This window comes from Lepisosteus oculatus, chromosome 6 (assembly GCF_040954835.1).
Source record: "Lepisosteus oculatus isolate fLepOcu1 chromosome 6, fLepOcu1.hap2, whole genome shotgun sequence".
NCBI classification, from domain to species: domain Eukaryota; kingdom Metazoa; phylum Chordata; class Actinopteri; order Semionotiformes; family Lepisosteidae; genus Lepisosteus; species Lepisosteus oculatus.
The window spans coordinates 50,878,834-50,893,434 of NC_090701.1; the positions used below are offsets into that span (position 1 = coordinate 50,878,834).

Genomic DNA, 14,601 nt, shown 5'->3' on the forward strand with positions numbered 1-14,601 from the left:
AGCTTTGGGTAGTAAGTGAAAGAATGAGATTGCGGTCACTAGTGGCAGAAACGAGGTTTCTCTGTAGGGCTGCTGGGCTGACTTTCTGTATTACGGTGAGGAACTTGGTAGTCCAGGAGGACCTTTAGAGTAGAGTTACTGTTCCTCTGGATCGAGAGGACCCAGCTGAGGGGAGATGAGTTCTCCAGGGTGCCTCCCACTCGAGATTTACCAGGTATGGTCCACTGAGAAGAGACCCCAGGGCAGACCCTAGAGACTCTGGAGGAATTATGTCTTCCAGGTGGCTTGGAAGTGCCTGGGAATCCCCCCAGGAGACTTTTGGGGAAAGGGAAGTCTGGTCTGACCTGATCAGCCCATGACCTCTTCAGCCCTCATCAGGTATAAGCAGTTAAAAATGAGATGAGAGGTTTTTACCATTTAATCCAAAGTACTTACATAAAGGGATCAAGAATTAGAATTTGCTGAAAATAATCATTTGTATACTGACATCACTCAGTATTACCTTACCCAGAAGCTCCAACAGTTGGATCCTTGTTAATATCATGCTACCAGGATATACAATCAGGATAAACATTTCTATAAAGGATATAAATTTGCCAGCAGCTACTGTATATCGCCCTGCAATTCACAATAATCCGAGTACAGTTAAAGACTTGTTTTTATTAAATATTGCTCAAATCACTTCCTGCTTATTTATGTCTGATGATGAGTACTTATCCACTTCTTTGTTTTTTCTAGAATCAGTCAAAAGTCTCCAGTGCGGGCTCATGTCCTCACAGTCAGTTTCTCCTGTCACTTCTCTGTTGCAATCACTGCACTAGTTACCTGTAAAACAGGATTCTAAAATCTATTAATTTACCAAGGCTTTGCAGAGAGATCATTTGAAGACATATGCTCTGTCTTTCACACCTTATGGTGAGCAGCTGCTATTCAGCTGTTCGTAACACAAATTAGGTTCAAAACTATGGGTAAGCAAGAATTGTTTTCTGTTTATGTACATAAGCCATGAAATTCTTGTCCAAATTTAAAATCAGTAAATATTTTTAAACTCATCTACTTTTATTTTATGAAAAATCATTAAACCAATCTTAGTTTTCTTGTTCTATGTAAATACACATTCTGTTGTTTTAAATGCTCTTTTAATTACTTTTTATTTTCTGTATTCCTTATGGCACTTTAGGATGCAGGTTAGGAAATGCCACCTCACAAACAGAATTTGATTGGAATAAACTTACAAGATAGTCCAGGATAGTAGAAAGGAAAGCATTAAAACCTTAGGACAAAACATATGAAAAAGCAAAGACAAAAAATGATATTGTTCAAATTTATGTTGAGGAACTTTCAAAAAATAATGATTTTAATAAATACAAGAAAATGTTTCTAGAAATTATTTTGCTAACAAGGATGTTTAAATCCCGACTGCTGATTATTGAGGCATTATACAATAGTTTTTAGTGCTCACGTTCCTGCTTCATGCACTGCTGTTATGCCTTCAAACAAGGTGCTTCACTCTAATTGCTCCAGTCCTCTCAGCTGTGTGAGTGGTTACTGGCATTGCAGGGAAAGCCACACTTTGTCCCTGTACCACATGGAGGGATTACACCATGCATTTATTAGTTAGCTTAGCTTTGAGATGAGGTCCAGCCTGATGTCCCTGGATACTTACTGTATGCATGAAGAGTTATTCTTATCAAATCAGAAGAATTACCATATACCTATATTTAAGTTTTAATTGACATGATGTTATGACATGTTGATATAGGTAATAAAACCGCAACAGGACACCAAAACGCACATGAGAATGCTGCCAGCTGTTAATTATTCTGCCCAGTGTAAAGGGTCTTTGTACAGAAACAGTTCCTTGAAATTGGACTGTGACAAGATGGAGAAACTTTGCTCTGGAAAATGCTTTACAAATGAGATTTTTCAGGAAATCCCCAGGAGATGTGCAGAAAATTAGTGAATGACAAATAATAAACCATGTAGCACCACTCAATTCTCAGAAAAATTAAACAATGCTTCAGGGAACCAGATAAGGAACCATGATAGGGTATATACAGTAGTTATATAATATACATTCAGTAGTTATTCATTGGTTTAATTCGTTACTTAATTTTCAAGGCTTTCCTGTGTTGTGGTCGCCATGATAAATCGCTGCCTCACAATTTCATTTTACAAGATTTTACAAGATTTTCATATTCTTCTGGCTGACAGTAAAATGACTCTGTGACTGACTTTAGGTGCAGTGGAGGTGCAAAGATACCAAACAGTGTTGTTGGGACTTAATTGCATTCATTTTCTACTGCTGGGGACCTGTGTTAAACCTAAAAAAAACCTCCTCTAGCTTGTCATTCAGTTCCTTGTGGTTTGTGATCAAATGTTGCTCCATATGGCTAGGTCACATTGCATCATTTCTAAAAGGAATGATGAACTGAAGGAGCTGAATCACATTTTGCAAGTCAAATATGATGTACTTTTCATTCTATAATCTTTTCTTCATCACAAACCTTTCTACAAAATGGAAATATTCTTCTAAAATTACTTAAAAATCTGCAAACAACAAACCCAGTAAATATGAGCTCACTGCCAAACTTATACACAAATCAAAAAGATAAGCGACAGTCTGTATGCTGTTCACATCCATCCTCCGTCTGTATTCTCTCGCTCACGGACCCCAGTTACTTAAAACCAGTGTGCCGAAAGAGAAATCCAGCATTGATATTCTCATGAAACAGGTTACTATTCTGTCCAGTAACCCGGTGGGCCTCCGTCTCCAAAAGTGAAGAAAAGGATGGAACTACATAGTCCTTCATTTTGCCAAAGCATCCTCTCCTGTCACGACTGCCTCTTGTGTTTCCCCTGTACCCTGTTTCTTGGAGTCCAAGTAGGGGGAAAGAGGACAGGGTGCATCCCCTGGACTGTAGCCCTCTAGGTCTTGAGTCCATAACACCTCCAGCGTCCACCCCCATCCCCTGGGAATGGCGCTGGTTAAAACAGGAGCATCGGAGGCTTTAACTAAAAGGTTACTGAAGACACGAAAGGAACACATCAAACCTGTCAAAAACAACGGTCATTACAAGCACACTCGAAGTCAGTTTACTCCCCACGCTGCTGCCTTCAGAACTACAAGCTACTGCCGCAGCCACTCTTCTGTTTTATTGAACTGGCTTGGTTGAATTCTGGTTCAAAATGAGCAGTCTGATAAAACAATTCGTTTTGACAGGCCTTTTTTTTTAATTTACATGTCGTCACAGACTTTTAAAATTACAGATATTTCTATTTCATAAAATGCTCTCTAGTTTGTACCAAAGCATAAATTATCTTTCCTAATAAAGCATTAAGTTTGGCACTAATAGTTTCCAGGCTGCTAAGATGGAAAAAGACAGTTTGTCTGTGACTGCTGTTTCACCATCTTGCCCCATCTTGTCTCATTAGCAGGGACTGATTGGGCATGAAGGTGTTCCTTTGCTGTCAGTAGATAAAGTAGATGCCTTTGGCTCTCATCTGTTCATAATTCTCTTTATCTCATCATCTGTGCAAGCAGAGACTTTCACTACAGACACGATATTATACGATTAATTCAATCTGTTATCCTCTGACTAAAAGTTTAACCTTGAATATTCTGTTTAAGATAATGATTAGCACTAATGTGCATGAAGAACACTTAAATAAAGAGGACTGCAGTTCTGAGAGTGTATTGAGGGGAAAAAAGAAAGGGGAAAATGTTACAGTGATCATTAGTTTCACAAGCCTTAGGAGTCTCTGCTCCACGTCATAATAACCACGATGTTCAAAGCCACAACAGGCACCATCATTGCCTTGTCATATACTATAGTTCAGGTGGGTAGTTGCGTCAGCATGCGTAGGCTGCAAAGGAACAAGTAATAGGTTTATTCCATGCTGAAAAGAGAAGAAAGAAAACACAAGGTTTCAGCTGTGGAGCCTTCTTTGGGTGTAAGAAAGATAGGGCAGTCAGCAAAGATAATAAAGGATGGAAAACACAAGCCAGGAGAGAGGAGGAGGTGGGAGCAGGGGAGAGAAAGAGTGGCCAATCGGGTTGTGCGAGGTCGAGAGAGGTGAGGAGAGGTGTGAAACGAAACCTACAAATGAAGAGAGAGAATTAGAAGCAAACAAGTCTGTCGTTGAGAGAAGGGGGAAGGTGTGAAACAAATTTCAGGATAATTTTAGTTTCTGATGTCTTTCTGCTGAGGGGGTTAAGAAACCCTTGTTTGAGAACGCAGACGGAGAGATCAGTGTGATCATGACTGTTAGAGGTGAAATGAGAAACTATGGGCTTGGAGAAATCTTTAATCTTCACAGCCCTGACATGTTCTCTGAAGCGGTCTCCGAGTCTCCTTCCTGTTTCCCCAATGTATATGGCTAGGCATTTACCGCAGGAAATACAGTAAATAAGGTTTACTAACTCCAGTTTACTAATTTTATTCTCATAGGTTAATCTGAGGTAATTCAAATAAACTATATTAAATAAACCAGTTATATTAACAAATCAGACGCTAGGGAAATCAGCTCATTTAGCTTGTCATCAGCTTTTAAAATCTAAAATAGCAGTTTTTAACCACAAAAGAGAGTCCATAAGAATAAAACGGGCATTGCTAAGTTGAATTACTAGGCATGGATAAGGAAGATGATTTCAGTAGTAGTGCGCAGTAATATAAAACTTCCATCCTGTTTTTCCACATGGAACATAGAGCTAATAAAACATGTTTTAAAATGTATAGAACTATACCATAGGTGTGAGTCTTTGTGGATATGCTTCCTCAATTTTTGCACAGAGGGCTGGTGGAATTTACACACATTCGTCTCTGCAGTCTTTCTCAGTCTTTGTCAGTTTGGTTGAGGATAATTGATGGACAGCAATTTTCATGTCTTGCCACAGATTTTCTACGAGATTTAAGTTAAGACATTGGTCAGGTCACTCAACGACATTCGCTTTCTTGTTAAGCCACTTCAGAGTAGCTTTGACCTTGAACATTTATCTTTCCACAGATCAAAGGTTTATTGTCCCGTGGAAAGATCAATTTTCTTTCCCGTTCTTGGTCTTTAGCGGACTTAAGCATAATTTCCACTACGATTTGCCTGAACAATATTCTGTTTTCTCCTTCAGTAGTGATAAGCTTCCATGTCCCTACTGATGAGAAGAAGCACCATAACGTCACACTGGCACCATCGTGCTTGATAGTAGGGATGATGCTGTCTTGGTGATGTGTGGGGTGAGGTGACTGGGTTGAGTTTGTGTCAGATGTTACACTTGCGACAGCCCAAGAAGTTCAGATTTGGTCTCATTTCAACATACAGTACAACCTTATGCCACATATTTTTTGTATCATCAAATGGGTTTGTCATTCCACAATTGAGGGTAGATGTGTGGGGTAACCAGGATATTGTTAACTCATTGACATTTTATCCAAACCCAGTCATTGAACTATGCAACTTCTGTAAAGGTATTGTTTAACCTTATAACCTCCCTAACCAACCAGTTTCCTCCTTGCCTGGTGGCTTGGTTTGGAGGGATACTCTGATCTAGGCTGTGCCTGATTGTGGCGATACACCCTCCACTTCTCAGGGATCGATTTCACCATGCTCAAACAGACAGTCGGTGTTTTTGAAGTTTTTAGACCCTTCTCCTGATCTTAGCCTTTCTGCAACATAATAAATGACTTGATTTGAAAGCTCCTTGGTCTTTGTGGTTAAACATGTGCTTGAAATTCTGCACAATGCTACAGGGAAAGGTGCGTTTATTCCAAAATTGTGACACACTGTTTCTGCACACAGACAGAGGCCATTCAAATAAGAGTGTGACTTATTTTTATGCACCTGAACTAATTTAGGCTTACTGTTGCAAAGGGGCTGAATACTTATGCAATCAACATATTTTATTTATTTTTATTTTTATTTGCATCTTTTTCTAATATTTAAATAATTTCACTCATAAAAGTGTTCTCAGGTTCTGCTTTGAAATACTCATGTTAAATTAATGTGCACACTTTTTTGTCATTTAACAAAATGGGTAGGAGAATTAAACACAATTCATTGTTTTGAAATAAATCAAATTAAATTAGGCTGTTATGTTTCCAGATACACTCAATTCCATGCTTGATGCTAACGCCAAAGGTCACATTTTACTAATTAAATCACTATTAAGTGATGGCGTTTGATATATATGTAGCTGGTTGAAAATTAAAGGTTGAAAATACCTTATTAATAAGATCAGAAACACATGATATCCCTGTTTATCAGATGCACAGGGTAATGGAAATGAGCTTCAAACAATTTTAATTGTAGTAAAAAATGTAATAAATAATATAATGGTGAGTCAATAATATTTTTCTTAACTGTCACTGTTGGGAGATTTCAAAGCTTAAATTATTTTGATTGATTTATGGAAAACTCAGCTCCAACACTTGAGCACTGGATTTGAGCCTGAAGAGATGCACTTAAAGTCGAAACTCAATAGTCAAATAATACTGTGTGTAGCTCTTCTGCAGCCTGGCTCTCATAATTGCCCAGAGAGGCTAAATATCCTTCAATAGACAGGAGGGGTAACAAGACCCTGAACAGTTCTATATTGTTAAATCACACAAATATAAAAACGACAAGGTTGTGCATTACACTCTGTAGTAACAGACAAAAGCTAGCTTCCTTTACTGCAGGACCCATGATCTGAGCTATGGCTACTGGGAAATTTAAGTACCTTCTACAGTACACAGGGTGGAAGCTGGGACAGATGCTGTATATCAAACCCCACCACATTTGAATTCCTAATGAAATGTTGTTGGTTAGAACGCTCTGCAAATATTTGTTATTGACCATGTGCTAGTATATATACTGTAGCCACCTTCAATGCAGTGCTTTTGCAGTCCACAAGTGATGCTGTAGAGACGCGGATTGACTAGCCTGAGTTCATCTTCAACAGTGTCACTACACAGGCAGTTAAGATTTCAAACCCTCTTCCGTATCACTAAACATTTGTGTTTCTGGGACTCATCTACTCTCCTTGCTGCTTTGTGCAGCAGCTAACTAATACCATGATGAACATCTGTCGACGTCTGCAAAAAGACAACCCCTTCATTTGGAAAGGAGACACAGACATTCTGATGTCACAAACCACTGATCAGGATTTGCTTCTAAACATCAATGCTTGAGATAAGCTGAGCAGGTGCTTCCATCTTTGCTTTAGCCTGATGGGCTGTATAACATACTATAGCTTTCTACAGAGCAGATCTCAACAAGGACTAAATACAGTGGTGCTGTATCACTTACACCACAATCTTTAACTCTGTTCTCCAGCAAGGCTTTGGGAAATAGCAGAGATAGTGTGGAGAATAGAGTGACCACCTGTGCATTTGGCACAGAGTCATAATGGGTCTCGTTTATTCAGAATCTCTTTTATACCAGCCTTGCGTGACAGAAACCAGGGAACTGCTCTCGTCTGTGGGAGACCCCTGAGTGAGACATTTGGGGAGGAGGGAAGCGGGCATAACAGGGGATTTAGACCTGATCCTCGCAGGGTATCTGCTTTCACAAAAAAAGATAAGACCCATCTACTCCAAAAGAACGAAGAATGAACACATCTAGATGGCTGAGAGTTGAGCTGGAATGAAATCCTGCAAATTCACTGACCCTTGATGCCCACCGTTGCAAAGCAAGGTTGTAAGCTGTCTGCAGACATCTCTCTGAAAAGAGCTGATGCTGTAGTTTATGGGAACAAAAGGAACAACAGACCTAGGAGGGGTGGCAATAGCTGGGAAGAGCATTCCATTTGTGATTTCTCACCTCCCCCAAAGCTGTCTGTGCAAATACTGGACACGTCTTCAGCAGTGGCACTAGAGGGGTGGTGTGCTGTAACCAGGACTTTGGAGTTCAGCCCTTGGGAATTCATTGCTTAAAGTCACAACCACCATTGTGCAGAATGTTTCAACAAACAGTAATACATTAGCCAACGAAAACCCCCCAAACTGTACTATTCTTATACACATGCTTGCAGACTTTAAAATTAAAAGCCATATGATACCTCTCGAGTCTGTGAATTTTCTATACCAAACACATGCAGACATTCACTACATTATTATTGTATTAAAATACAATAAATAAATAAATAAATAAATAATAATTGTCTGGGTCATACTGTTTTACAGCAGATTTTTAGCGTGTAATGTTATAGCACTATTTTGCAGCATCCTTTGCTCAACCAATGCTGTAGCTGAATAAACAATTCATTAGAACTTTGGACTTTTTTTCAATTTTTGCTATTTGAAATATTTAAAACATTTCTCTACATCAATACAAAACGACTCAGTTTGAAAGAACAATTTCAATAACTACGACTGAGGTCATTCCTTGATTTTTTTTTTTGCTTGAATTGGAAGAAGCATGAGAAACTGAATTGATGAGTGATTACTGTGTAGCAATTTACAGAGACCAGAACTTTTATAAGTGTGCCCAGAAGGAGGTGCTATAATTGCAAGAATATGCAAGACAATAATATTTCAGTAAATTGCTCGTCATGTAATGCATTCTAGTTTCCACTTTTTGGCCTAACTTTTACTTTGTTTCTGTATTTTGTGCAATGGAATGAACTCAAGCAGCTCTTCTATCCTGGCCTTTGAGCACACAGACTATGAGAACTTACAAATCTAGAGAAATAAAGTGTTAAAATGGCCTAATTAACCAAATAATGAGTTCCCTGAGTTCAGCTTGGTGAGAAAATAATTAGTAAAATCAGGCAATTAAAATCTCAGGTGGAGTGGAAGTCAGAAGTGTCTGCAGCCCTCAGGGATCAGAGCTGGGGAACAAAACTTAGTAGATCAATTTAATGTTTCTACTTTTAAAAAAGCCTTTTCCTGGGGGGAAATATACTCATTCTGTAACAAGTAGATCACAGGTTACATGAGCAAAAATGTTTCTTCTTGTCAAGAATGAACGAATGATATTTTGTTGATTTTTTTTTTCCTTAGGCGAGTCAGTTTGCAATAAAGAAGGATTTTGATATTTCTGTTACTCATTTAGGTTACTCAGTAAGTTCAGACCTTCAGCAGGTTGTTAACATATTATTTGTATAGCCCAGGGCTTATTAATTTGTGTTCATGTGACATAAGAATGTAAAAATGACTAATCCAGACGCTTTTTAAAAAGATCCTAGTGTCTGACCATAATCCAACAAGCTGGGATGCCTGTTCACACAGTCTTTCGGTAAAGAACTGTTTCCTGTTCTCCGTAGTAAATATATTTTTACTTTCCTGTTGTAGCCTTTGTTACCTGTTAGGGTTTTATATACTTCAAAAACATCCTCTCGATTTCTTTGTGTGGAACTGAAGAGATTTAGCTCCCTTAACCAGTCCGTATGCGGCTCCTGCTGAGACAATTATTCATTCTCATTCCTCCATATTATAACCCCCCTTTATTATAACCGTATCTGCTGGTTTTGTAGAGTTAATTTAATTGAATTCATGATAATGTATGAATTAGACTTTTTATTTTATTAAATCCTATAAATTGAATTTAAATGTACATATAAAAGCATACACAAGTAACTTAAAGACAGCAACTTTTAAAGACGGAAAACAGTTAAACAAGTCGTACTGCGTCAATTCCGTTAGTTCAATTTAGCAACCGACAGACCAGCTTGAATGAAAACCAGCTGATACTAGGGTAGTGAGGACCTACCTTCCTTAGCTGGTAATTACGTATTTCAATCACCGCTGACCTGCCGTGTACTGTTCTTGCCATTAGATGGCGATATGGGTTTAAATAATGGAAATTTTAGCATCGTACCCTCTTGAGTTCTTATTACAAAGTGCAGTAAAAAGTAAAAGCAGTGACCAAAGAAAAACGTTTCTTTTGGTCCGAGATTAAATATTTTTGATTACATTGTATGCTTATTGTTTATCTCGAAAACTGTCCCTACATTTCCACACACACACAAAAAAAAAACATCAAGATTTTAAACTGAATTTCATAACAAGAGGAGATAAGAAAGGTAACAAACGAGAGAAGGTCATTTTGCACTAGAGATTAAACTAGCAATATTGGTGTTTTTGCTCTCATTCAGCCATATCTTGAAGGAATCCGGAGTATGGGCTTCAACTCCATGCCTTGGCATGTGTTCTATACTTAACCACCCTTTTTTCAAGGAGTAGTGTCCTTTTAGATTCACTTTAAGATTCACTTTCTGGGATTTTCCACTTGTGTCCATCTTCATCATAGTAAATATCAGTTCTTCTTACATCTTGTATTCTTTTAAAAATCATTCCTTTAGCTTTGTTCTACAGTACTTCTGCCACGTAATAACAATTTTAAAGGTCTGTAGTAAGAACCCCTTTGGATTTGCAGACATGAGAGATGGCCTTAACACTCGCTTTTCAAACGTCTGTTACGTTTTGCAACAAAATACGTTTCGTAAATATTCAGACTTTTGAGAGAACAGTTTGTTTCAAATGCAATTCTCTCGGTTGTCAATATTTTCACCTAAGTAACTGTAGAAGTGGCAACAATTATCTATTTAATGTGTTGTCCCTTAAGAATAAGAATATCTTTAAATATAGTAATAATTATATTCTTTTCCAATACTTATTTTTATTTTAATAGTTGATTTTAGCACGTAAAAATGATCGTTTTCCTTTAAACTAAACAGACAACCAATGACTAATAATCTTTTTTATTTAGTTTTAAAATATTTCCACGCTTACAAATGTATCTATTATTGTATTTCTACACTAAACCTCGAACATCTGGTGAGAACAAAAAGTATACTCCGGGTATTTTGTTAACTGACTTCAAGTACTTTTAAACTTTTTAAAAGCTGAATAGGACATCAATGTATTACATTGTGACTGTGTAATTATACATATTAAAGTACAGACAAATCAAATTTTCAGATTTCCCGATACATTTTTACGAAATTAAACTGCTAACCACACGTCTTTTCCTATGATACCTCCACATAGAAATTTAAAAGTTCACCCTGATGCTATGAAGACAAATCCATCCTTCTGTCCATCCACAGAGAGAAGTTATTTTGCTCGAGGTAATCTTTTTAATTTGATCAAGTAAACCCCTCCCCCAATTCACATATACTGTATACACACACACACCACCCTGCCGGCCAGCGGAGACGAGAGAATTCTCTCTTTATGAAGTTGAAGCCGCAGTAACAAACGTTCCTGTTCAAAGATGGTCATTCCTTGATCAAACGAAGCACCCAACTGTTATGATAATACCTTTCAAAACAGGTTCTGTAGCAACTCTCATTTGTGAATCTATTATAGAGATTAATAGATTATTTCTCCCCCTTCAACCAATTCTCAGCGGAAAAATTTAACCATATGGTAAGATGAGAATTAGAATTTCATCACATTAGAGTGAAGTGTAATGAAAAGAGCCTAGCACCTGGGGCCAACACTGAAACACACAATTAAAAGATTTTTAATGAAATCAGGGGAACAAACACTTTCACGGGGGCTCCTCTTCTCGTTCGGTAGAAATGAATTTGCTCGAGGTGCTACGAACTATTTATTTTACAGATGTCAGAACAGAAAGACCTGCTTCAAAATGTCACTCGTTTAACGGTATAATTAAAATGCAACAGAAGACATAATAATAGTGTACGTACCAGTATGTTATGGCCAGATAAAAACAAAGAGCGTACCCCGATTTTTCTTCAGTTCAGTACTAAATATAGCGAAATAAGTAAATTTAACAATATCAAGATGAAACTGCTTGCTTCGTGTAATGCAGCGAAAATTTAAAATCTTAATCGGTAGCCTAAACTGTCTTGGGTACAGTGACTTTTTTTGCTCCACGCATCACATCTTTGGGTCTTTACGAGCATTTTAAAGCATTGTCATCCCATCATTTACATTTTACATCCAGCAGCACTTTACATATTCTTGCAGTTAGGAAGTAAAAATTGTATCTGTCTTGTAAACCGCTCTAGGAAGAAACTGAACAACAACAAAAAAAGTTGATCTTTTTACATCTGTTAATAAGAGTTAAAATGTTGCAATCAACTCGCACATCCCAGCCGTCAATAATTCACTCTTCTTTTGGTCATAACCGCTATCCTCAGTATCAGAGGCGTTATGAAAATCCTTATTTCCAAAGAGGGCATTTAGTGTGCTCACTGAGGGGTGAAAGTCGCCACACATGTCAAGCTAAAGGCAGTTGTTGGGTTACTAATAGGACACAACGCCTTGCAAACATATGTATTAAGTTGTGTATACAGATGGCAGTGCGAATAATAGACCCGGCGCCTTTTATAAAGCTGTAAGCAGGTCCCTCTGATCAGAACAGGGAGTAGAGACCATCCAGACGGAGGGGGCAGATAGCGCCCAGGATTGTTTGTTACCGTTTTAATCCTATTAATTAAAACGTTAACCTGATTGGGTAGAAAGCTCCGTCCCAATAGGCGAATCTTCTTCATAATAATAACCTGCTTTGAGATAATGATGTAAAAGACTCCCCCGTCTGCTGCTTCTGATGCTGCTGCTGATCGCTTTCGAAATCTCGTGAAGGTGAATCGAAGCAAGATAAACGCCAGAGCAGGGCATTTCGCTGCGCGCTGCCGCCTCCACAGTTTAGTCGACAAGTAGAGCAGGCGTCAAGATCAAGTTATAAGACAGAGCCTTACAAACATTATCAGATCTAACAACCCGAACTGTGGCAGGACAGAGGATCCCAAAAGGACTATGGACAGGAGTATGAGCATGAACGGAGCAGAGGGGGACCTCTTTCACAAAACTCTCAGCGCGGTTTCCAACAAAAAGATGGACTCTTTCAGATCAGCTGCCAGTATCGATCTGGCTTCCCGGGATCGCCAGTCACCGATCAACTGTTTCGATCAGAGTGACTCAGACCCACTCCAGCCTGGGGGTCTAGGTGGCGGTCGAGGAGGCGGGCTTGGTCTTCCGACCGGATCTTTGTGTGTGAAGTACGGGGAAAGTGGAAACAGGACTTCGGCAGCCGAGAGCAGCGGCGGGGAGCAGAGCCCAGACGATGACAGCGACGGCAGGTGCGAGATGGTACTCATGACGGACGCGAGGACAGCGGCTTCTGGGGGCAAATCTGAAGGCTCCTCAGGTAAGAAAAACAAAGAGCAGAAATTACTGAGGCTGAACATCAACGCCCGGGAGAGAAGGAGAATGCACGATTTGAACGATGCGCTGGACGAACTGAGAGCTGTGATCCCCTATGCCCACAGCCCCTCGGTGCGGAAACTCTCCAAAATTGCGACTTTGCTACTAGCCAAAAATTACATTCTCATGCAGGCGCAAGCCCTGGAAGAAATGAGAAGGTTGGTGGCTTACCTCAACCAAGGCCAGGCTATTTCAGCAGCCTCTCTGCCAGCAACGACAGCCCTGCCCCCCGGCTTGGGTGCCTATGAGCAGCCGGCTGGTTACCCCTTTCCCGCTGGAGTTGCAGCGTCCTCCTGTCCCGAGAAATGTACCATTTTCAACAACGTCACCTCCAGCCTCTGCAAACAGTGCACTGACAAGCCTTAAAAATCAGCAGAACTGCAAGAGGTAAACCACAGTAAAGCACAGCAAAAAAAAAAGTGCAGAGACGAAAAGAAACGTTACATTGGGTGAGATCAAAAGTCCAACAACCCTGTGCATACGGAAAAGGATGCCGAACGAAGCTGAGAAACTTTTTGTTATGATTCACAAAAAGGCACCCGAAGTGAGAGCCTCTATAACACACGTTTTTTTTTTCTTTGAATATACTTGATTGTGTAAATATAAATTATGTTCCAAGTGCTGGCGAGAATGGAAAACAAAACCAAACAAAAAAGTTTATGCCTGGTTGCAAACGTTAAATTATTTGAAAATCATTGTGCACTTTGTAACTGATCACTTACCATGATATGGACCCGAAGGAATTACTTGTTTTAACGACCTGACAACATTCAGCCATCTCCTTTTTTCACTTTGAAAAGACACATAACCCTTATGAACAGTTGCTAATTAACATTAACAACAACGCTGCTGCTTTTATCCAGTTTATTCTCAAAGTACGTATTTTGTTTTTAAATCGAGGTCATTTCTGGAACTTGTAAGAAACAGTGCTCTTTAAAAAGTACGTGATTAATTGACAAGACGTCATTACTGTATGACAATAGGAAATAGGACTTAAGGTGAATATCCTAGGTTTGAAATTTGGAATTTGCAGAGTACATAACCGCTTAAAGACAAAAACCTGTACAAAATACTAGTATCTTTCACGGTTCTGTATTACTTGCCTTGTCGGTTATTTTTTCTGTGTATGGACATGCTATATTTTGAAGGCCCTGTTAAAGGTGAAATTCTTTCACTTCCATTGCATAATTTATTTATTTTATGACCGCATGACACTGTATATTTTCTTCATCGCGACCTAGACTGGTGTGAAGTATAATTCATAATTTTCCTTTTTCGCACTCTTTCAGTGAGGCTGGAAAGATAACCTTTGATCAGACTGGTTGCCAGGTCAAGGATACAGTACGTGGGGTAATATCGATATCCATTAGAATTCAGATTATGACTGCCATTTGGGCCATTTGTATGTGTTGCTGTATTGGAAAGCTTTATTAAAATATTTTGAACAAAA

At 38.9% G+C, this 14,601-nt stretch overlaps 1 protein-coding gene across 1 annotated transcript; it reads left to right on the forward strand.

Annotated features, from left to right (window-relative positions):
• The first annotated feature begins 12,220 nt into the window (after window positions 1-12,220).
• bhlhe22 (basic helix-loop-helix family, member e22) lies at window positions 12,221-14,601 on the forward strand. The gene is made up of 2 exons (XM_015353404.2): window positions 12,221-14,026; window positions 14,441-14,601. Exon 1 carries the CDS (start codon window positions 12,705-12,707, stop codon window positions 13,515-13,517), a length of 813 nt encoding a protein of 270 aa, XP_015208890.2. The 5' UTR covers window positions 12,221-12,704; the 3' UTR covers window positions 13,518-14,026; window positions 14,441-14,601.

Excerpts from the sequence above, each read along its gene's own strand:
- bhlhe22 (XM_015353404.2), top strand. The coding sequence starts at position 12,705 with ATGGACAGGAGTATGAGCATGAACGGAGCAGAGGGGGACCTCTTTCAC.